The sequence below is a fragment of the Lissotriton helveticus genome, chromosome 7, assembly GCF_964261635.1.
Source record: "Lissotriton helveticus chromosome 7, aLisHel1.1, whole genome shotgun sequence".
In the NCBI taxonomy this organism is placed as follows: domain Eukaryota; kingdom Metazoa; phylum Chordata; class Amphibia; order Caudata; family Salamandridae; genus Lissotriton; species Lissotriton helveticus.
Window position 1 is genome coordinate 517,988,023 of NC_136068.1, and position 18,499 is coordinate 518,006,521.

Sequence of the window (18,499 nt, forward strand, 5' to 3'; positions counted from 1 at the left end):
ACACACATACATATATGTATAATACAATGAGTAATATGTATAATTAGATTTGGGGAATCTACAAGTTTAAGTAAGCATAATTTAAAATATTTAAAGTTTGTGGAATTTAAAATAGATTAAATTAAAAATATAGTAGCATTAAATAATTATTGTTTTTACTTTATTCAAATATTATTTAAAAGCTATTATGCTTAAAAATTGTTTACATATATTCGAATATGTTTTTAGGTTAATTTTAGTTTTAAAAAACAAGACCATGGGATTTTTTTAGAGGATTGGGGTGGTAAGGAGTTTTTAGCATTCAGGTATTAGTTGTTCTAGATGTAAGAATATTTTTGGGTTTACGAAAGAGTAGTTTTTAGGGGTGGTAAGGAGGTTTTAGGGTTCAAGGATGAGTAGTTATTTGGCTTAATAAGGACTTTTTAGGGGCCAGGGATGTTTTGTTTCTGGTTTTAAAGAGTTTTTAGGGTTCAGGAAAGCACAATTTTTAGGAGTGGGAAGGAGTTTTTAGAATTCAGGGATGGTTAGTAGTTAGGGGTAGTAAGGTGTTTGTTGGTTTTACTAATGGGAGGATTTTAGGAGTGGTAAAGAGTTTTTAGTGTTCACAGATTGGTAGTGTTTAAAGGTGGTAAGGTTGTTAGGGTTCATGGATTGATAGTTTTCAAGGATGGGAAGGAGTTTTTAGGGTTCAGGGATTGATTGCTTTTGTTGTGGTGAGTAGTTTTAGGGTTTAGAAATGGGCTGTGTGTTTTAGGTGGATTGGAGTTTAGGGTTCCAAGATAGATAATAGATACTTTGGATGAATAATTTAATAGTATTACCTTCATTTACAAGTGAAATAACAATATTATCATTATTGCTATTAAATCATAAAATATTAGTTTTAACTAAAATTAGTATATTGAATTAAGGTTTAGATTTAAAATTATTTAAAGTTAAAATATTGTTTATCACTGCTATTGGAAACAAAACGAGGACAGGGGGCAAGGGAACCTTCAATGTCGCCATCCTTTCTTTTGAAGACAAGCCCTAGCAGTTCTAATAAGAAACATTTGGGAGGGAAGGGTGGGAATGACGGGTGAAGGTAAAGGGGAGGGTAGCAGGCAGCAGCGACACCTTATATGGGGCTTCAGGAGTCATCCCACCTGCAAGGGCCCTATTCATTTTTCAATTTAGCAGTGTTTATGAAAACACAGGTTTTGTATTTTCATTAACACAGCGGCTGCGCAGGTCAGCCCTATCTACCTCGCCTCCAAGCCCCTGATGAAAGGAGGCAGAGGAGGGGGGCTGAGGAGGCTGATGTCTGGATTGTGCATGGGGGACGCTGTTGTTTGTGGAGTGGAGGTGCTTCTGTTCCTTTTTCCTGCTGGTTTTCTGAGGCTAATCGAAGGGGACCGCTGTTGGTTTCTGGCCGCTGCTGCCCTCAGAAGTTGGATTGACGGCCAGTGGGACTACATTACCCAGAAGCCCCTAGTGGTGCAGCCTTAGCGCGTCACTATTGAGCGCCAGGAGGTGCTTAAATCGGAGCCAGGCCACACGCAGCGTGGGACGCTGTTGTTTGTGGAGTGGAGGTGCTGCTGTTCATTTTTCCTGACGGTTTTCTGAGGCTAATCGACGGAGACCGCTGTTGGTTTCTTGCCGCTGCTGCTCTCAGAAGTTGGATTGACAGCCAGTGGGACTACATTACCCAGAAGCCCCTAGTGGCAAAGCCTTAGCGCGTCACTATTGAGCGCCAGGAGGTGCTTAAATCGGAGCCAGGCCCCACGCAGCACGGGATGCTGTTGTTTGTGGAGTGGAGGTGCTGCTGTTCCTTTTTCCTGACGGTTTTCTGAGGCTAATCGCAGGGGACCGCTGTTGGTTTCTGGCCGCTGCTGCCCCCAGAAGTTGGATTGACGGCCAGTGGGACTACATTACCCAGAAGCCCCTAGTGGTGCAGCCTTAGCGCACCACTATAGAGCGCCAGGAGGTGCTTAAATCGAAGCCAGACCCCACGCAGCGCGGGACGCTGTTGTTTGTGGAGTGGAGGTGCCTGCTGTTCCTTTTCCCTGCCGGTTTTCTGAGGCTAATCGAAGGGGACCGCTGTTGGTTTCTGGCCGCTGCTGCCCTCAGAAGTTGGATTGACGGCCAGTGGGACTACATTACCTAGAAGCCCCTAGTGGCGCAGCCTTAGCGCGTAACTATTGAGCGCCAGGAGGTGCTTAAATCGGAGCCAGGCCCCACGCAGCACGGGACGCTGTTGTTTGTGGAGTGGAGGTGCTGCTGTTTCTTTTTCCTGACGGTTTTCTGAGGCTAATCGAAGGGGACCGCTGTTGGTTTCTGGCCGCTGCTGCCCTCAGAAGTTGGATTGACGGCCAGTGGGACTACATTACCCAGAAGCCCCTAGTGGCGCAGCCTTAGCGCACCACTATAGAGCGCCAGGAGGTGCTTAAATCGGAGCCAGGCCCCACGCAGCGCGGGACGCTGTTGTTTGTGGAGTGGAGGTGCCTGCTGTTCCTTTTCCCTGCCGGTTTTCTGAGGCTAATCGAAGGGGACCGCTGTTGGTTTCTGGCCGCTGCTGCCCTCAGAAGTTGGATTGACGGCCAGTGGGACTCCATTACCTAGAAGCCCCTAGTGGCGCAGCCTTAGCGCGTCACTATTGAGCGCCAGGAGGTGCTTAAATCGGAGCCAGGCCCCACGCAGCGTTGGACGCGCGTGGGCGTACCCGGGCAAAGCCCGGGCCAAGGGCAGGCCCATCCGCGCCCGTCAGCGACAGGAAAAGGCTGGGCTGGGCCATTCCCCTAATGCCGCACTAGGACTCTAAGTAAGAATTTGATGTGAACTCTATGTATTAATTTCCATTGCGTACTGTGTATTGTCCTAAGTTTCATCGGCACAGTAATGAACAAGAACAAACGCAAAGGGGGGGCAGGAGTGGTTGGGACCCTGGATGCCTTCCTTAATCATGGGGAAAGCGTGCTCATGCACGAAATTGAGATTACTGAAAAGAGGCTTTCTTTAGATACTTTAAGCCTACCCCCTGGACAATTGGTCACTGAAGATTTATCTTCCGGCCCTATAATGTGCTCTCAATCCTCAATATTGTCCAGTGGTGGATCCCATATAGACCCCTCCCCCCTTCAGGCCAATGATTTGAGTACTGCTAGTAACCTTGTAGCTTTTGATAGCAAGGCTAGAACCAGACAAAAGAAAGTAGTTACTGCTCCTGGTACAGTTGTTCAAACAACGAAAAGGAAAGCTTGTAATGCCCCGAGAACAAGTGCCCAGGTTGTGAAATTAGCTAAAAATAGGAGTACAGGTCCTGTAAGGGGAGGGACTGAGGTATTTACCACTGCGTTAGTACATAATCAGGACGATATACCAGTCATGGATCAACCACATTATGGGCAGCAACATCAATATCCTAATGAGCTTAAGGAAGTTTCTATAAACCAACTCAAGGATTTAGTTAAAGCCCATCTGGACCCGCTTGTTGGTAGACTAAACCTAATAGATCAAAGGTTAGCCAAAATTGCAGAACATTTATCCAAAACAGTTGATAATCCTATAGGGAGTGGTCCTAGTGAAGTAGTAGGGCTTATACGGGTAGGAAACTCTGAGAATCCTCAAGCCCAAATACGGGCCTGTGAAGAACCCCCAAATCCTATTCCCCCTTTGGTGTGTGTTAATAACCGCTCTGCCCCAGTGTTAACAACTTCTAATTTAATAAATCCATGCAATCAACTGCCAAACGGTCCTGTGCTGAGGCCTAGGGTGTAGGGCAGCGGTGATGGAAGTTTTTTTTTAGATCTACCCCCAGAGTCAACACCTTATACCATTGTGTTAGCAAATACCACGCTTTTGCGACCACGTGAGGAAGAACACTGGTCCTCACTAAAAAATAAGGCCCTTCACTTTTTGGATACAATAACGGGGCTTGGGAAGCATCTATTTGATGAATTCTTGATGGTCCGAAGGGTGGCTTGGGTGGGTAAATCTGTGAAAGGCATGGCGGGGGACTGTATAGTTATTAGTTTTAGATCCCCTAAATTAGTTAGGTGTATTTTGGAAAGGGCATCATCCTCCTTAATAAGGGAAGACTGTATTCACATTCTTCCTCTGGGGTTTTTCTATCGTGTTAGTGCACCTACCAGAGGGGGTACCCATACGTATCAGGGTCAAGTACTGGGACCGATGAATTATGTTGTCCCAACTTATAATAGATATGAGTCCCTGAGCTCTTTGGAAGAAAATGATTGACTCAGTGCCCCATGTCAAGACTGTAATTCTGTGAATTCAGTTAACAAGGACCTAGAAGAGGTAGGAGGCACTAAAATGTGCCATCAATGGAGGAGTTCCCAAATGGATATAAATACTCCTTTAGTTGGCCAGCCATTTAATGGAACTATTATAGAGCTTGAGGATAGTCCCTTAGTAATTTGTCAAGAGGCTATGAGAGCACAAATGGCCAGGGCTAATATAGCGGGTGGAGAAAGTTCTATTGCGGTAATAAATAGTGAAGACTTCCGGAATGAGGCTTGTAATTTTGGCCTAATTTCATGGAACATAGCCGGCCTGAAAAATAAACTACAGTCATCAGATTGGCGGTCTTTTATTGGTGTTAATGATATTGTGGTCCTACAAGAGACCTGGTTAGTGGACCCGGTATTTAGATCTGGATATATTAATTTTTATAAACCCGCCATTGTTGTCCATAGGGGGAGACCGATGGCGGGCTCATCATCTGGGTAAGGCAGTCCGATAGGTATTCAGTTCAGCAGCTGGATACGGATGGAGATGATATACTGGTAATTAAGATAAAAAGAAGTGGTGTTAAGGACCTTATAATTATCAATGTATATGCAAGAGGGCTACCCGGTGGAAAAGCCTCAGGTACCATTGCTCTTCTAGATTTTTATCTTAATATGTATAAAGGAGTGAATGACATAGTGGTGGCTGGCAATTTTAACTGCACTTTTGAGCCTTTGGTACAAATGATATTGATTTAGGACAGGAAGAAGATGTGCTATGGGAAATCCCGCAACTATCTTTGGCACCGATTAGGAAATGGTCGGAAGCGGTCATACAACTAAAAGTTGTGTGCTTGGAGCATGGACTAAGAGCAGCTAATGGGAGGACTATGTCCGATAAGAACGGGTCACCAACCTATAGCAGTGGGTCAAGAAGTAGCCGTATTGACTATATATTAGTCAATAAGGAATTCTGGCCAAAACTAATATACATGATCATTGAGGAAAGGGTCGAGAGTGATCATAATCCCCTGGCTTTAAAAACGGCAAGTGTGGGCACAAATTCAGATGATGTGCCACCATCGGGAGTAGAAACCCATCTAAGTAATGACACCAGAAGAGTCAAACGGTCTAAAATAATATTAAAAGAAGACCAGTTGGAGGCCATTAATACTCTGGTTTCTAAAGCGACGGTAGACCTCCTAAGCTGTCAAGACAAGCCAGGATATGAGTCCAAAGTTGCACTGGTACATAATGATCTTTTTAAGAAGTTGAAAGGATATTTTACTGCTAAAATAATAAACAAGAAAGATTCCGCAAAGGTTTCCAATGATTCATGGTATGGGAACACATGTAAGCTGGCTTACAAAGCATTATCTCTGGCAATTAGATCTAAGCATAGGGATAGCATCCACCAAGCTCGAGTGGAGTATAAGTTGGCACAATACAAAGCAAAGAAGGAGTGGGACGAGGATTACTGGCAAGAGCTGTATGGTGCCAGCCTAGAAAGGAACATGGTTGGATTTTGGAATTTGTTGAAGTGGTGCAAGGGTAGTACTAGCCAACCACCGACTAACCATGTAGCACCCGAGCTTTGGGTCTCGCATTTTAATAAACAATTTGCTGTTGATCCTGGAGAACGTGATCTACCACAGGGGTTTCTGGATAATCAAGTTGATCTTCCTGTATTGTGTTTCACCAGACAGGAGGTAGAAGCTGCTTTAAATAGTGTACGGAGTGGCAGAGCCCCTGGGCTTGATTGTGTTCCTGCAGATTTGTTTTTATATAATAAGGCTCTTTGGGTACCATGCATACAGCATCGTGTAAATGCAATTGCGAAAGGTTCCCCAATCCCTGAGTCATGGAAAGGTGCGGGGATTTTACCTATTTTTAAAAAAGGGGATAGATCATATCCGGGAAATTATAGGCCCATTGGCCTAATCGATTGTTTGCAAAAGGTGACAGCCAGACTTGTGTTGACCCGCATTTTAGACTGGATCGATGAATGTAATATCCTATCCCTGTTACAGGCGGGCTTCCGCTCTCACCAGAGTACAATTGACCAGTTTTTTAGATTTGCTTTAGTTTATTGGCGTGTCGTTATTCTCAATGGCGGGAGAATATATGCCGCTTTCGTAGACTTAAAGTCAGCTTTCGACTTGGTTCCTAGAGCCAGGTTGTGGGATGTCTTAGCCGAACAGGATTTGCCCAGGGACTTGTTGGCCTTTTTGATCAAACTTCATGAAGGAAATTTTGCCCAAGTCCGTTGGGGTTTGCATGGCCAAGTGACTGATAGGTTGAAAGAGGGGTCAGGTAGGGGTGTGTACTGGCACCTACTTTATTTTCACTCTATATTGACAAGGGACGAAGTATTATGACAACCACCCTACTGATGCCTCGACCTTAAATGGTAGCAAAATACCTTTGTTAATGTTTGCCGATGATACTATGTTATTATCAAAAACTCAGCAAGGGCTCCAGACGGCTATAATAAGATTTGAGTTATTCTGTAAGGACTATGGTCTCATCATAAATGTAGATAAGACCAAGTTCATGGTCCTCCATAAACAGAAATTAGTTAAGGGGCTAGTCACCATGAATAATGTTGTACTGGAGCAGGCAAATGTTTTTACGTATCTAGGTATTACATTAAGTTCTAAACTTAAGTGGAATCCACACTTGGACATGTTGTTGCTCAGACATGCTCAACTGTATGGTGCCCTGTTAAAAGAACATCCGCAATCCCACACCAAGCCGATTGCCCCTATACTGAAAATCTATAATGCAAAAATTACAGCATCAGTACTGTATGGGGCAGAATTATGGGGCTTTAGTAATTTATCTGCACTCTCGACCTCGCAAAATAAATTTATGAGGTCTATTACGGGCTTACCACAATCTACCCCACTATTACAGCTCTACTATGATTTGGGAAGTCAGTATTTGGAGGATGTGGCCCGTTTTAGACCCGTGGCCTACTGGAGGAGGCTCTGGGTCACCCCAGAGCTCACCGAGTATGCCTATGCTCTTTTGGAGGTCATGGATACAGTTGGTGCAGGAAACATTTTGTGGTTAAAGCAGGTCAAGCTAGTATTATGTGACTTGGGGTTGAATTTGTTGTGGCAAAATCCAACTAATGCAACATTTCCGTCCTGCAAAGAGCTCAAAGAGCTATACTGGAACATGGTTACGATAAAACGTTTCTCATCTATGCTTCTCTGGTACTCCCCTGAGGCGGAAAGCCGGGGGATTAGGCCGTAGAGCTGTTTTTATAAATACTGCAGCTTGCTTTTAATGTGTGCGTCTTTGCCGATTTTATGGTGTTTTGCCACTAGATTTGCTCTTTAGTTTTTTGACTCTCTGGTGACACCTACCTGATCTACAGCACCTCCTGACCCCCCCGCGCAGCCGATTAGGCGCTGACGCGGAAGGGGGCACAGGGAACCACCATCTTGGGGGTAGGGGCAGGTCTGCGGAGCCTCCCGCCCTCCCAGGGACATAAAACTCGCTGATAAGCGCCACGCTCACTCCCGTACTCCCCTGAGGCGGAAAGCCGGGGGATTAGGCCGTAGAGCTGTTTTTTATAAATACTGCAGCTTGCTTTTAATGTGTGCGTCTTTGCCGATTTTATGTTGTTTTGCCACTAGATTTGCTCTTTAGTTTTTTGACTCTCTGGTGACACCTACCTGATCGACAGCAGCTCCTGACCCCCCCGCGCAGCCGATTAGGCGCTGACGCGGAAGGGGGCACAAGGAACCGCCATCTTGGGGGTAGTGACAGGTCTGCGCACTAGCTGTCGCAGCCTCCCGCCCTCCTCCTGCCCCTTTAAATGACTACAGGGCTCCGTCCGCGCAGCGGGCGCACCGGTGGCGCGCCAAAGGCTGCGCCGGACCCGCGCCCAGGGCCATAACCCCTGGCCAACAACTCACAGGAATCCAGCCTAGGCGGGTCTTCAGCCGAGACCAGTTGCTGATTTTAAATGCGGGATGTAGCAAAGTTGGCTGTATTAATCTAAGGCCAGTCAAAGATATGCAGGCAGGCCCTCAGTGGTGCCCGTCATGTCAGACTGATCTTCCTGTGATCCTCTGCAAATGGGTTAGGGCTGTCTCCAGCACCCCTACTCTCAAAGAGGTGAGGGGGGAGCAGAACACAAACTGCCTCTTGATCAATGCCAGATCTCTAGTAAAGTACAGTATAGAGTGTGCAGAGATGATTCAGGATAGAAACATAAAAATCGCTTTTATCACCGAGACCTGGACCGATGCAGCATCCGGGCCTGACTTAGTAAAAGCTACCCCTCCAAACTATTTTACCGATCGCATTGAGAGGGCCAAGAACTCTCCGAGGGAACTCTTTGATACTGTGTCCAGCCTGGCCATTCCCAAGCCAGTGATCGTTCCACCAAGCTTTGAACTCTGTGAGTCCCTAGCCAAGTTCTTTCTAGGCAAGGTGCAAACTATTTTTACCACACTTGAGCCTCAGGTGGCTCAGAGTTTACTGGATGGCTCACAAAGGCCTCCTGTTACCAACTTACAGAAGGTAAAATTCTCTGCGTTTGAACCAGTGCGCTCTGAGGACATCTTAAGATTGCTGCACGCAACGAAATCGGGATCTCCCCTTGATCCGTGTCCGGCGGCAGTGGCAAAACTGGCAGCTTTCCCAATAGCTGACACCCTAGCCAATCTTTTCAACCAGATGTTTGAGATGGGCAATTTTCCCACATGCTGGAAACGGGCCTCTATTGTTCTACTGCTCAGGAAGCCCTCATTGGATATCGCTGATCCCAATAGTTACAGGCCCATCGCTAGACTGCCGCTTCCAGCCAAACTTATTGAGAAGGCCATGAATTTCTAGCTCTGTGCATTTCTGCGTACCTCGCAGGGTCTGGATTCAGCTCAACATGGGTTCAGGGAAGGACACAGTACCGAGACCGCCCTGATTAAATCTACGGAGGAGGTCAGGAAGGCTTTGGATGCAGGGGGCCAGGCGGTGCTGGTCCTTCTCGACCTGTCCGCGGCCTTCGATACGGTCCACCATAGTGTTATGGTGGACCGGTTAGAGGACTGCAGGATTCAGGGGAGAGCACTGAGTATCCTGAAAGCTTTCCTTATGAACAGGGTCCAGGTGGTGGCGATGGGAGATTTTGAGTCTAGACCTTTCGAACTCCCAGGGGGGGTCCCTCAGGGATCCTCCCTTAGCCCCACCTTATTCAACATCTATGTATCCTCTCTTGCCCCGGTGATTCGATCCTACGGGTTTGAGTTAACATCTTATGCAGACGACACGCAGATTGTTGTATCGCTGCTCCCGGGGAAAGAACTAGGTGTGGCTGCTAGGTTTCAGGACTGTATGACAGCAGTCAGCACTTGGATGGCAAAAAGTTGCTTAAAACTGAGGTGCTACTATTTAGCTCTAACACTAATCTCTGGAGCCCTAAGTGGTGGCCGGAAGACATGGGGTCCTCTCCTTCCCCTGCAACGAAGGTGAAGAACCTAGGAGTTCTTATTGACGATCAGCTTTCCTTTAAACCACAAGTTAAGGCGCTCACCTCTTCCATCCATTGGACTTTGAAAATCATTAGGAAGATCCTCCCCTTCTTACCGGTAGGGAGCAGAAAGACGGTGGTGTCAGCACTTGTGCTCTCCCGCCTTGATTACTGCAACAGTCTACTCCTTGAGGCCCAACAAGGGCTGCTTAATAAGCTACAGGTCTTGCAAAACGCGGCCGCCCGTCTCATCGCCGGACTGCCTAAGTTTTCATCGGTTTCCCGGGAGCTGGAAAAGCTGCACTGGCTCCCGGTACGGAAACGGATTATGTTCAAATCTTTGTGCATAGTCTACAAGGCGCTTCATGGACTGGGCCCAGCGTTTTTCCAACAGCACTTCCAATGGTACATGCCAGGCAGACAATTAAGGTCGGCCTGTTTGGGACTGATTAGGACAGCCCGCATCAGGAAGGCGCGTTGGGGAGGCAGAAGCTTCATCAGAGGGGCGGCAAATGCTTGGAACACCTTGCCTCTGGCCCTAAAGCAAAGTGCGAACCTGCTGGCATTCCGGAAAAATCTGAGAACATGTCTTTTTACGCTCTAGTCGGGAGGCTTGGAATTCAGGGAGGTACCATTTCAGCGCCAGGACACCGGTTGGTAACAGCGCGCTTTACAAATGATATAAATAAAAAAATGACTAGCATTTCCTTGTCTAGGGTATACCTAGAGACCAAACATGCACCCGCTTACGAAAAATACTGGGACCTTATAACGGTTCCATGTGATAGGAAATGGTTCCATCAATTCAGGATAGGTACCCTTCCTATCAACTCATTCACAGGTAAATGGGGTGCAGGTTCAAGTATGAATTGCCTGTTTTGTCTAACACAATTGGAATCCATTGGCCATGTCCTTTTTATTTGCCCAGTCTATCGGAATGTGAGGCATAAATGGTTAAAGCCGATTCGTCAGCCAATGGGGATTACTTCAGGCACTGAAGCCATACGGATTTTAAAAACTGATGAGAATGAGTTAAGCATAATTGCTATCTCTAAATTTCTACATGGCATGTGGATAATTCGTGCTCATGGACTGAGTAACCAATGAATGTTGAGATGTGACTGTATAAACTGGTTTTATTGATACCTGGTATATATATGGTGGCTGTTTTATGGATATTACTGTTTTATAACGATTTTATACTAATTTATTGTAAATTTGTATAACCGGATTATGTAACTTTGGATCATTTCGTGGGGATCTTGTATTTTGTAATGATAAACTCCAAATGTTTTATTGTTATTATTTTAAATTGTAAATGTCTTTTATGATTACGTGATCGAATAAAGACTACTATGACTTGACTTGGATTGTGCATGCCTGAGGGGCATAGTTCAACTACGGTCCTCTCACACAGGCCATTATATTTAGCAGATATATTGCGCATGCCTCAGGCAACACAGTATATCTGCTAAAATGGCCGGCTTTAGCACTGCTGGCGCCCTGTGCAACAATCATTTTGGCGCCCCCGCACCCCATGACAGCCTACTCCGATTTTCTTCCTAGTGCCCCCTCTTCCCCCATGTCAGCGCCCATCCACAGGTCAGCGCCCAGTGCGGCCACACCAATCACACTGCCCTAAAGCCGGCCATGTCTGCTAAAATGTGGCTGTCAGGGTGTACATCAGTGCATCCCTGAACCCAATGAAAAGCCACACAGAGCAGCAGGGGTAGGATCTCCAGCACTATCCCAGCTTCTTATAGGGCTGTTCTTCCACTCCTATTTGATAACAACAAGGGACCCCAAATTAGTCTGCAGGGACCATGGGGAGCATACTTTTGAACAACAACAGTGGTCCCAAACATAAGGAATAACACAAGAATAAAATATAGACAGAGTCAATCTATATTTCCAGGACAGACATGTCCAGCCGGACAGGGGTCTTCCAGAGTTTTTACTCAAAATTCATATATTGAAATCACATACAAATACCATCCAACAATCAACCAGAGTGGACCACAAGCCTGTGTCCAGTACTGACAGACCGAGTACAAGAGGTGATGTAGACAGCAGAGAAGGGCTTTGTAAGGCAAAACAACGTGACTCTATCAACAGTACAGTTGTACAGAGTATAACACACATGCACGAGACATTTCAGTAGTAATCACAATTCAGTTCAAGTGCATAAAAGGTCGACGGCGTTTCGGACCCCTATAAAATGTCAGGGACCATCATCAGGACAATTACAATGAAAAGCCTTAGGTTAATTAAGCCTCTAAATGCCTAAAGGGGGGAGAGAAAGGAGATATTCAAAACATATACATGGGCAATAAAATGTAACATGGTGACATGAGTGAGACCAGTGAACGGCGAGGTACCGGGCAGCAGTGTCAAGTGAACTATAGTGCTAGTGGGGTGCACTAATAGCTGTGATCCAAGGAAGGGGATTCATACTGGCAGTGATGGTGTCCAGTGGGAGTCGAGGTCGTAATATGACCGCAGTAACGCAGTAATGACGTGACATCTGGTGAACGTGAGATGGAATTGGGCAAGGCGCGTGATCGTGAGAGAACAACCGGCGGAGTAATTATTCAAAGACAGCCGAGATTGCAGACAAGAACTCAATGATTACGAAGTGACTAATTCAGACCAGTGAAGGCTATTCCAATTGCGCGGGCGCGTGATCGTGAAGACGCGTGAAGGGACAGCCGGCGCGGATTGAGTAAAGCGGTAGCAACAAGGCTTACCGAGTCGCCTCGTGGGTTAGAGGCTGGCTCCTCAGGCATACGAATTAATGTTCAAATTACACGCGATAACCCTGCAAAAAGTAAAAGGGTCAGAAGCGAGCAAGGCGCGGTATCAGGAAGTAGCGAGAAACGGGAGCTCGTAGACTCACCAGAATCGGGTCGCGGCTGCCGCGGACAATGTAGATTCCGTCGGCTGGCCAGGATACCTGATAGGAAAGGGAGGACGCATCAGTACTGTGGAAAAAATTAACCACGGTGTGGAGGGGAGGTGGAAGGATTCACTTACCGGGTTAGTCGGCATGCATGACTTTCTGGCGTCCACCAGGCAAGGCATCCAATGTCTAATGTACTCGCACCGGATTGGTGCAAGGGTTGGGCATAGAACTAGAAGACGGACACACATGGGCGCCATCTTAGGACAGTAGTTGTGAAGGCGATAGTGATGCGAAGTGAAGGCATGCTGAAGGGTTGGGCATAGAACTAGAAGACGGACACACATGGGCGCCATCTTAGGACAGTAGTTGTGAAGGCGACAGTGATGCGAAGTGAAGGCATGCTTAAGGGAAGAGGTGCGTTAAGGAGAGAACCAATACAACTGATATACATTATATGCATTATAACAGTGGAGTGACCACAGCATCCAGGTCTTAATGATTGCTTCATAGAGACACAAAATTATTGAGGTGCAGGCACAGTCACACTTCGAAGTGCTACGGAAACAGGTCTAGGCACAGACCAAGAATGTCAAATAAGGGCAGTCCATTCGTCTTGGACGTTAAGCCCCGAGTTCAGACTGTCAGTCTTTAAAATCCATTTCAGTTCCTCTCTGTTCAAGAGGCGTGTCAGATCACCACCCCTGGGTGAGATGATGATCTGTGTGATCACAGTCCAGTGGATGTCATTCTCGGAGTGTCCCTTTTCCATAAAATGTTCCACCAACGGGGCGTTGGGTGTTTTACACCTGATGCGGCTGCGGTGTTGGGAAATCCTCAGTTTGACCTTCTGTTTTGTTTGGCCCACCTATATCAAGTTGCATGGGCAAGTGATGGCATACACAACATTCTGACTATTGCAATTGGTAAACGTTTTGCGGGCATTTCTTGCATTATTAAACACAAATTCCTTACCATCAATTGAAAACTCACATACAACACATGACCCGCAACGGGCGTGCCCAAGAAGTGGGGGTAATTGCCAGTGGTCAAGGAGAGTTACATTTTTACTGGAAGGTAGAGCAGCCCTAACCAATTGGTCCTTAAGATTTTTGTTTTTCTTAAAGGCAAACAAAGGGCTGTCCCAATTTAGTACCCCTGAATTGAGAATGTGCCAGTTCTTTTTGACACATTGTCTCACCCTACTGGAAACTGGGGAATATGTAGTTACACAAACCAATTTATTAGTGGCCTTTTTGGGTTTAGGTTCCAGGAGGGTTTCACGTGGACAATACCAAGCTCTCTTCATAGAATTCTTGATGAGGCGCCTGGGATATCCTCTGAACCGCAGTTTGTCCGCTAATATGTTCGCTTCACAAAAAAAGTCTTCCTTTTTGTAACAGTTACGTCTCAGTCTCAGGAACTGGGAGTATGGCAGACTGTCCCTCAGAGCCCTGGGGTGACAGCTGTCATATCTTAGCAGTGTGTTTCTATGGAAAAGGGACACTCCGAGAATGACATCCACTGGACTGTGATCACACAGATCATCATCTCACCCAGGGGTGGTGATCTGACACGCCTCTTGAACAGAGAGGAACTGAAATGGATTTTAAAGACTGACAGTCTGAACTCGGGGCTTAACGTCCAAGACGAATGGACTGCCCGGCTGTCCCTTCACGCGTCTTCACGATCACGCGCCCGCGCAATTGGAATAGCCTTCACTGGTCTGAATTAGTCACTTCGTAATCATTGAGTTCTTGTCTGCAATCTCGGCTGTCTTTGAATAATTACTCCGCCTGTTGTTCTCTCACGATCACGCGCCTTGCCCAATTCCATCTCACGTTCACCAGATGTCACGTCATTACTGCGTTACTGCGGTCATATTACGACCTCGACTCCCACTGGACACCATCACTGCCAGTATGAATCCCCTTCCTTGGATCACAGCTATTAGTGCACCCCACTAGCACTATAGTTCACTTGACACTGCTGCCCGGTACCTCGCCGTTCACTGGTCTCACTCATGTCACCATGTTACATTTTATTGCCCATGTATATGTTTTGAATATCTCCCCCCTTTAGGCATTTAGAGGCTTAATTAACCTAAGGCTTTTCATTGTAATTGTCCTGATGATGGTCCCTGACATTTTATAGGGGTCCGAAACGCCGTCGACCTTTTATGCACTTGAACTGAATTGTGATTACTACTGAAATGTCTCGTGCATGTGTGTTATACTCTGTACAACTGTACTGTTGATAGAGTCACGTTGTTTTGCCTTACAAAGCCCTTCTCTGCTGTCTACATCACCTCTTGTACTCGGTCTGTCAGTACTGGACACAGGCTTGTGGTCCACTCTGGTTGATTGTTGGATGGTATTTGTATGTGATTTCAATATATGAATTTTGAGTAAAAACTCTGGAAGACCCCTGTCCGGCTGGACATGTCTGTCCTGGAAATATAGATTGACTCTGTCTATATTTTATTCTTGTGTTATTCCTTATGTTTGGGACCACTGTTGTTGTTCAAAAGTTCTTCCACTCCTATCAAGAAGCTGGGAGAGGGATTGAGGTGAGTCTTCCCCTTTTTAAACCTGCCCTTGCTGCTCCATCTTGATCCTCACTGGTAATCATGACTTGCTGCTTTCAGTGCCCAGTATCATACTCCTGTTATTTCTCTATGCATTTGTGTATGTGTTTGTGAATTTGTTTGTGGGGGATTAAGAGTGAATATGATTCAGTGAAAGTGTGTGTCTGTCAGTGATTTTGAGAGTGTTAATGAGTTGGAGAATTAGAATTTGAGAGTGTGTATGAATAAGTGAAAGTTAATGCAAGAGAGTGAGTGAAAGAGCATTAGTACCTTAGAATGAGTGTTTGAATGAAAATTGTGAGCAAGAGTGGAAGTGAGTCAGGGGTGCAGCAATCAATAGTACAGCAGGTGCAGTTGCACCAGAGCCAAGAATCAATAGGGTGTTAGTAAGTGACAATGAGAACCAGTGAGTATGAGTATGTTTATGTGTGAGTAACAGTGAGTGGGCGTGAGTATGAGTGAGAATGAGCAAGTGAAAGGATGTGAACTTGAATCAGGGAAGGGAAAGAGACTAAATGTGTGAGGGAGTGAGTATGAGTGAGGCAAATTTCGAAAACAAAATGGGTTGAATTCCTGGTCGGTATTACGCCTCACCACTTTCAAAGATTGATGGTAAGAGGGATGAACATGATATGTTGCTTTGCGGCGGAACAAGGAGGATTGGCATGGGATAGGCGGGTGGAAGGAATGCATGATTAGTTGTCAGGGTGAAGGGAACAAGAAACACACAAGAGAAGGAAGGATGGGCAAGAGAAATTTATGACAGTGGTTGCAGGTGGCGGACAACAATATTCATTTTTGGGAACTGTGATTGGTTTTTCATCATCAAACTTTCACTAAAAGTCAGAGAAAGAGTAAGGCAGAAAAGGGAGAAAGGACGAAGAGAAAGACAATAGCTTAATGTCAAAGGGACAAACCAGGGGTGAAAAAGGACCTGCAAGAATGAAATATTAGCATGAGACAAGGACTGTAGGAAGGAGGAAGAAGGAAGCATGAGGCTAAACTAAGACGGGACAGCCTTTCCATTTGGCAATTCTGTCATTCAGCAGCAACAGCAGTGGGAACCTGAGAAAAGCTTTGGGTCCTTGCAGTTAGGTTTTTGTTTTACAAAAGAAGCACAAGACAGGAAGAAAGAGAGTGGGGGGGCTGGTGGGTGGGGGAACATCAAGGACAGAAGAGAAAATCAGAGTGGCAGAAGGGACGAGTGAGAGGGTGCGGAGGCTGAGAGAAATGGAGAAGTAAGACACAAGGGAAAAATAAAGAGAAAGGATGCATGTAAGAATGGTCACAAGAGGGGACAGTGGTGGGGTGAGAATAAGCATCAAAGAGCAAACAAAGAGACTGATATTAAAATAGTCCCTCATGCCGTTCAATTCAAACACCATATTGAATGTGGAACAATACAACTGAAGAGGCACTAGCACTAGGTAATGAGCCAACATGTGATTGACAAAGTCTCAAGCCAATGACTGAAAAGTATGGTCTAACAAAGACAATAGTTGAATGGGATGGACCTAAACCCCACTTTAAGTATATTAGAGACAGTAGGTTTGTTTGGTTGCTTTGCTGTCAAACGTTATGTCTAAAAAGGGACATCTATCAATTCGACCAGTTCAGATTTAGAAGGTGCTAAATCTAGCCCCAGAGTAGAAAGCATTAATGGGGCAGCAATTGTGATTGTTGTTGCTTTTCTTTCTTTCCAGCACACCTGTCAATGTCTCTGCCTTCCGTGTCTATATTGGTGCCTACCAACTCTCAGAAAATGCAGTCAACCCTAATGTGATTTCCACCACTCCAAAGACTGTGATCATCAACTCAAACTACACCGAGGAAGGGTCCAGTGGTGACATTGCCCTCCTTGAGCTGGAGACTCCAGTCCAGTACACCAGTTACATCCTGCCAGTGTGTCTGCCCGCCCCCTCGGTCCAGTTCCCAGCTGGGATGAACTGCTGGGTCACCGGCTGGGGATCCACTCAAGATGGAGGTAATGTGCAAGGGGGGGGTCAATGTGATGTTCAGGACACATTCACTGGACTCTTATAATGCCACCTCTTCAATCAATTGATGCCATCTTTTCTAATAGTTCTGCCAGATTCCCCCAGGTCAATCTCAGAACAGCGCCAGGTCTCCTTTTTCATGCAGCGGTCTCCTCATCCTGCCCCCTACAGTTCATAATTACTTTTTAACCTCTTCTTCCAGATTACAGCTTTCTATCTATGGGAGGTACAGGGCAGCAATATTTGTATTTGGGATTCAATTATTAGCATTTACACTAAATATTACACACTTACACACTTGTTAACCGCATGCGTGCAGGCGGAATTCCGCCCGTACGCTGGGTTTTTAAAAATCGCATGTTACGTGACGAGCTGGGCTCGTCATGAGCGTGCGAGGAGGCTACGCCATGACGAGCCAGCTCGTCATGAGCGTCGAAGGGGTTAAATAAACTAAATGATTACTGCAATTCTAAGCCAATAACAAGAACAATATTAGCATGTGTGGTATGGACTCTGCATTTTGTTAACAAGGAGTCTTTATTTAGGCAAAGATTGCATCTGCAACTCCGATGTCTGGTGTTGCTTTCACTGCCACATTGTATAAAACAGGGCACCAAATCTTTTTGTCCCTCCTTACCCCATTAGTCCTTTACACAGATAATGGCAATGCTGGCAAGTAACCTTGGCAGCCCGGCTCTTCTTCATGGCTGTGCCATCCTTCTATATCACCCGTAACAATATACAAGAGACTTCATCAATTTTATATTTCTGGATTCATTTTGTCAACTTTCTCTGCAGATTGACTCATCATCTTCCTTCTATTTCCCTCATCTTACTCATTCCAGACACTGACTCATCACCATTGCTATTGACTGATCTGTTGCAAACTGTGTGACAGTCCATTTGGTTTTATATGAGGGTGTGTTTATGCTCTGTGATTGTATCTTAGTTACTATGTGATGGTCTGTTGGGGCAGATGTAATAATTTCCTAAAGAGCTCAATAAGTGTTTATTTGGGGCTCTGAGATGGTCTGTTAGTGCCCCATGAGGCTCTGTTTGTTGTTGTGTGAGGCCCTGGTGGTTATTATGTGATGGTCTGTTGGGTTCTGTGTGAGTATCTTTTGTCTTATACCTGTTGGATGTATTTTGAGGGTCTGCAGAGTGCTATATGAGGGCTTCTTAGGTGCTATTTAGCATCTTCCACTACTATAAGAATATTGATTTGTCCCTTCTCATCTAATGTCATCCGGAGGTGTAGAACAAAGTAGTTATATAAATAACAGTAAACCATTGTGAATTAATGCA

The 18,499-nt window shown here is 45.7% G+C and overlaps 1 protein-coding gene across 1 annotated transcript in view; it reads left to right on the top strand.

Annotated features, from left to right (window-relative positions):
* The window catches only part of LOC144769133 (transmembrane protease serine 9-like), a 159,899-nt gene that overhangs the window by 82,050 nt on the left and 59,350 nt on the right, over positions 1–18,499 (top strand). The window contains exon 3 of the mRNA XM_078653143.1: positions 16,901–17,181. Coding sequence (XP_078509269.1) covers positions 16,901–17,181 — 281 coding nt within the window. The remainder of the gene's footprint in view (positions 1–16,900; positions 17,182–18,499) is intronic.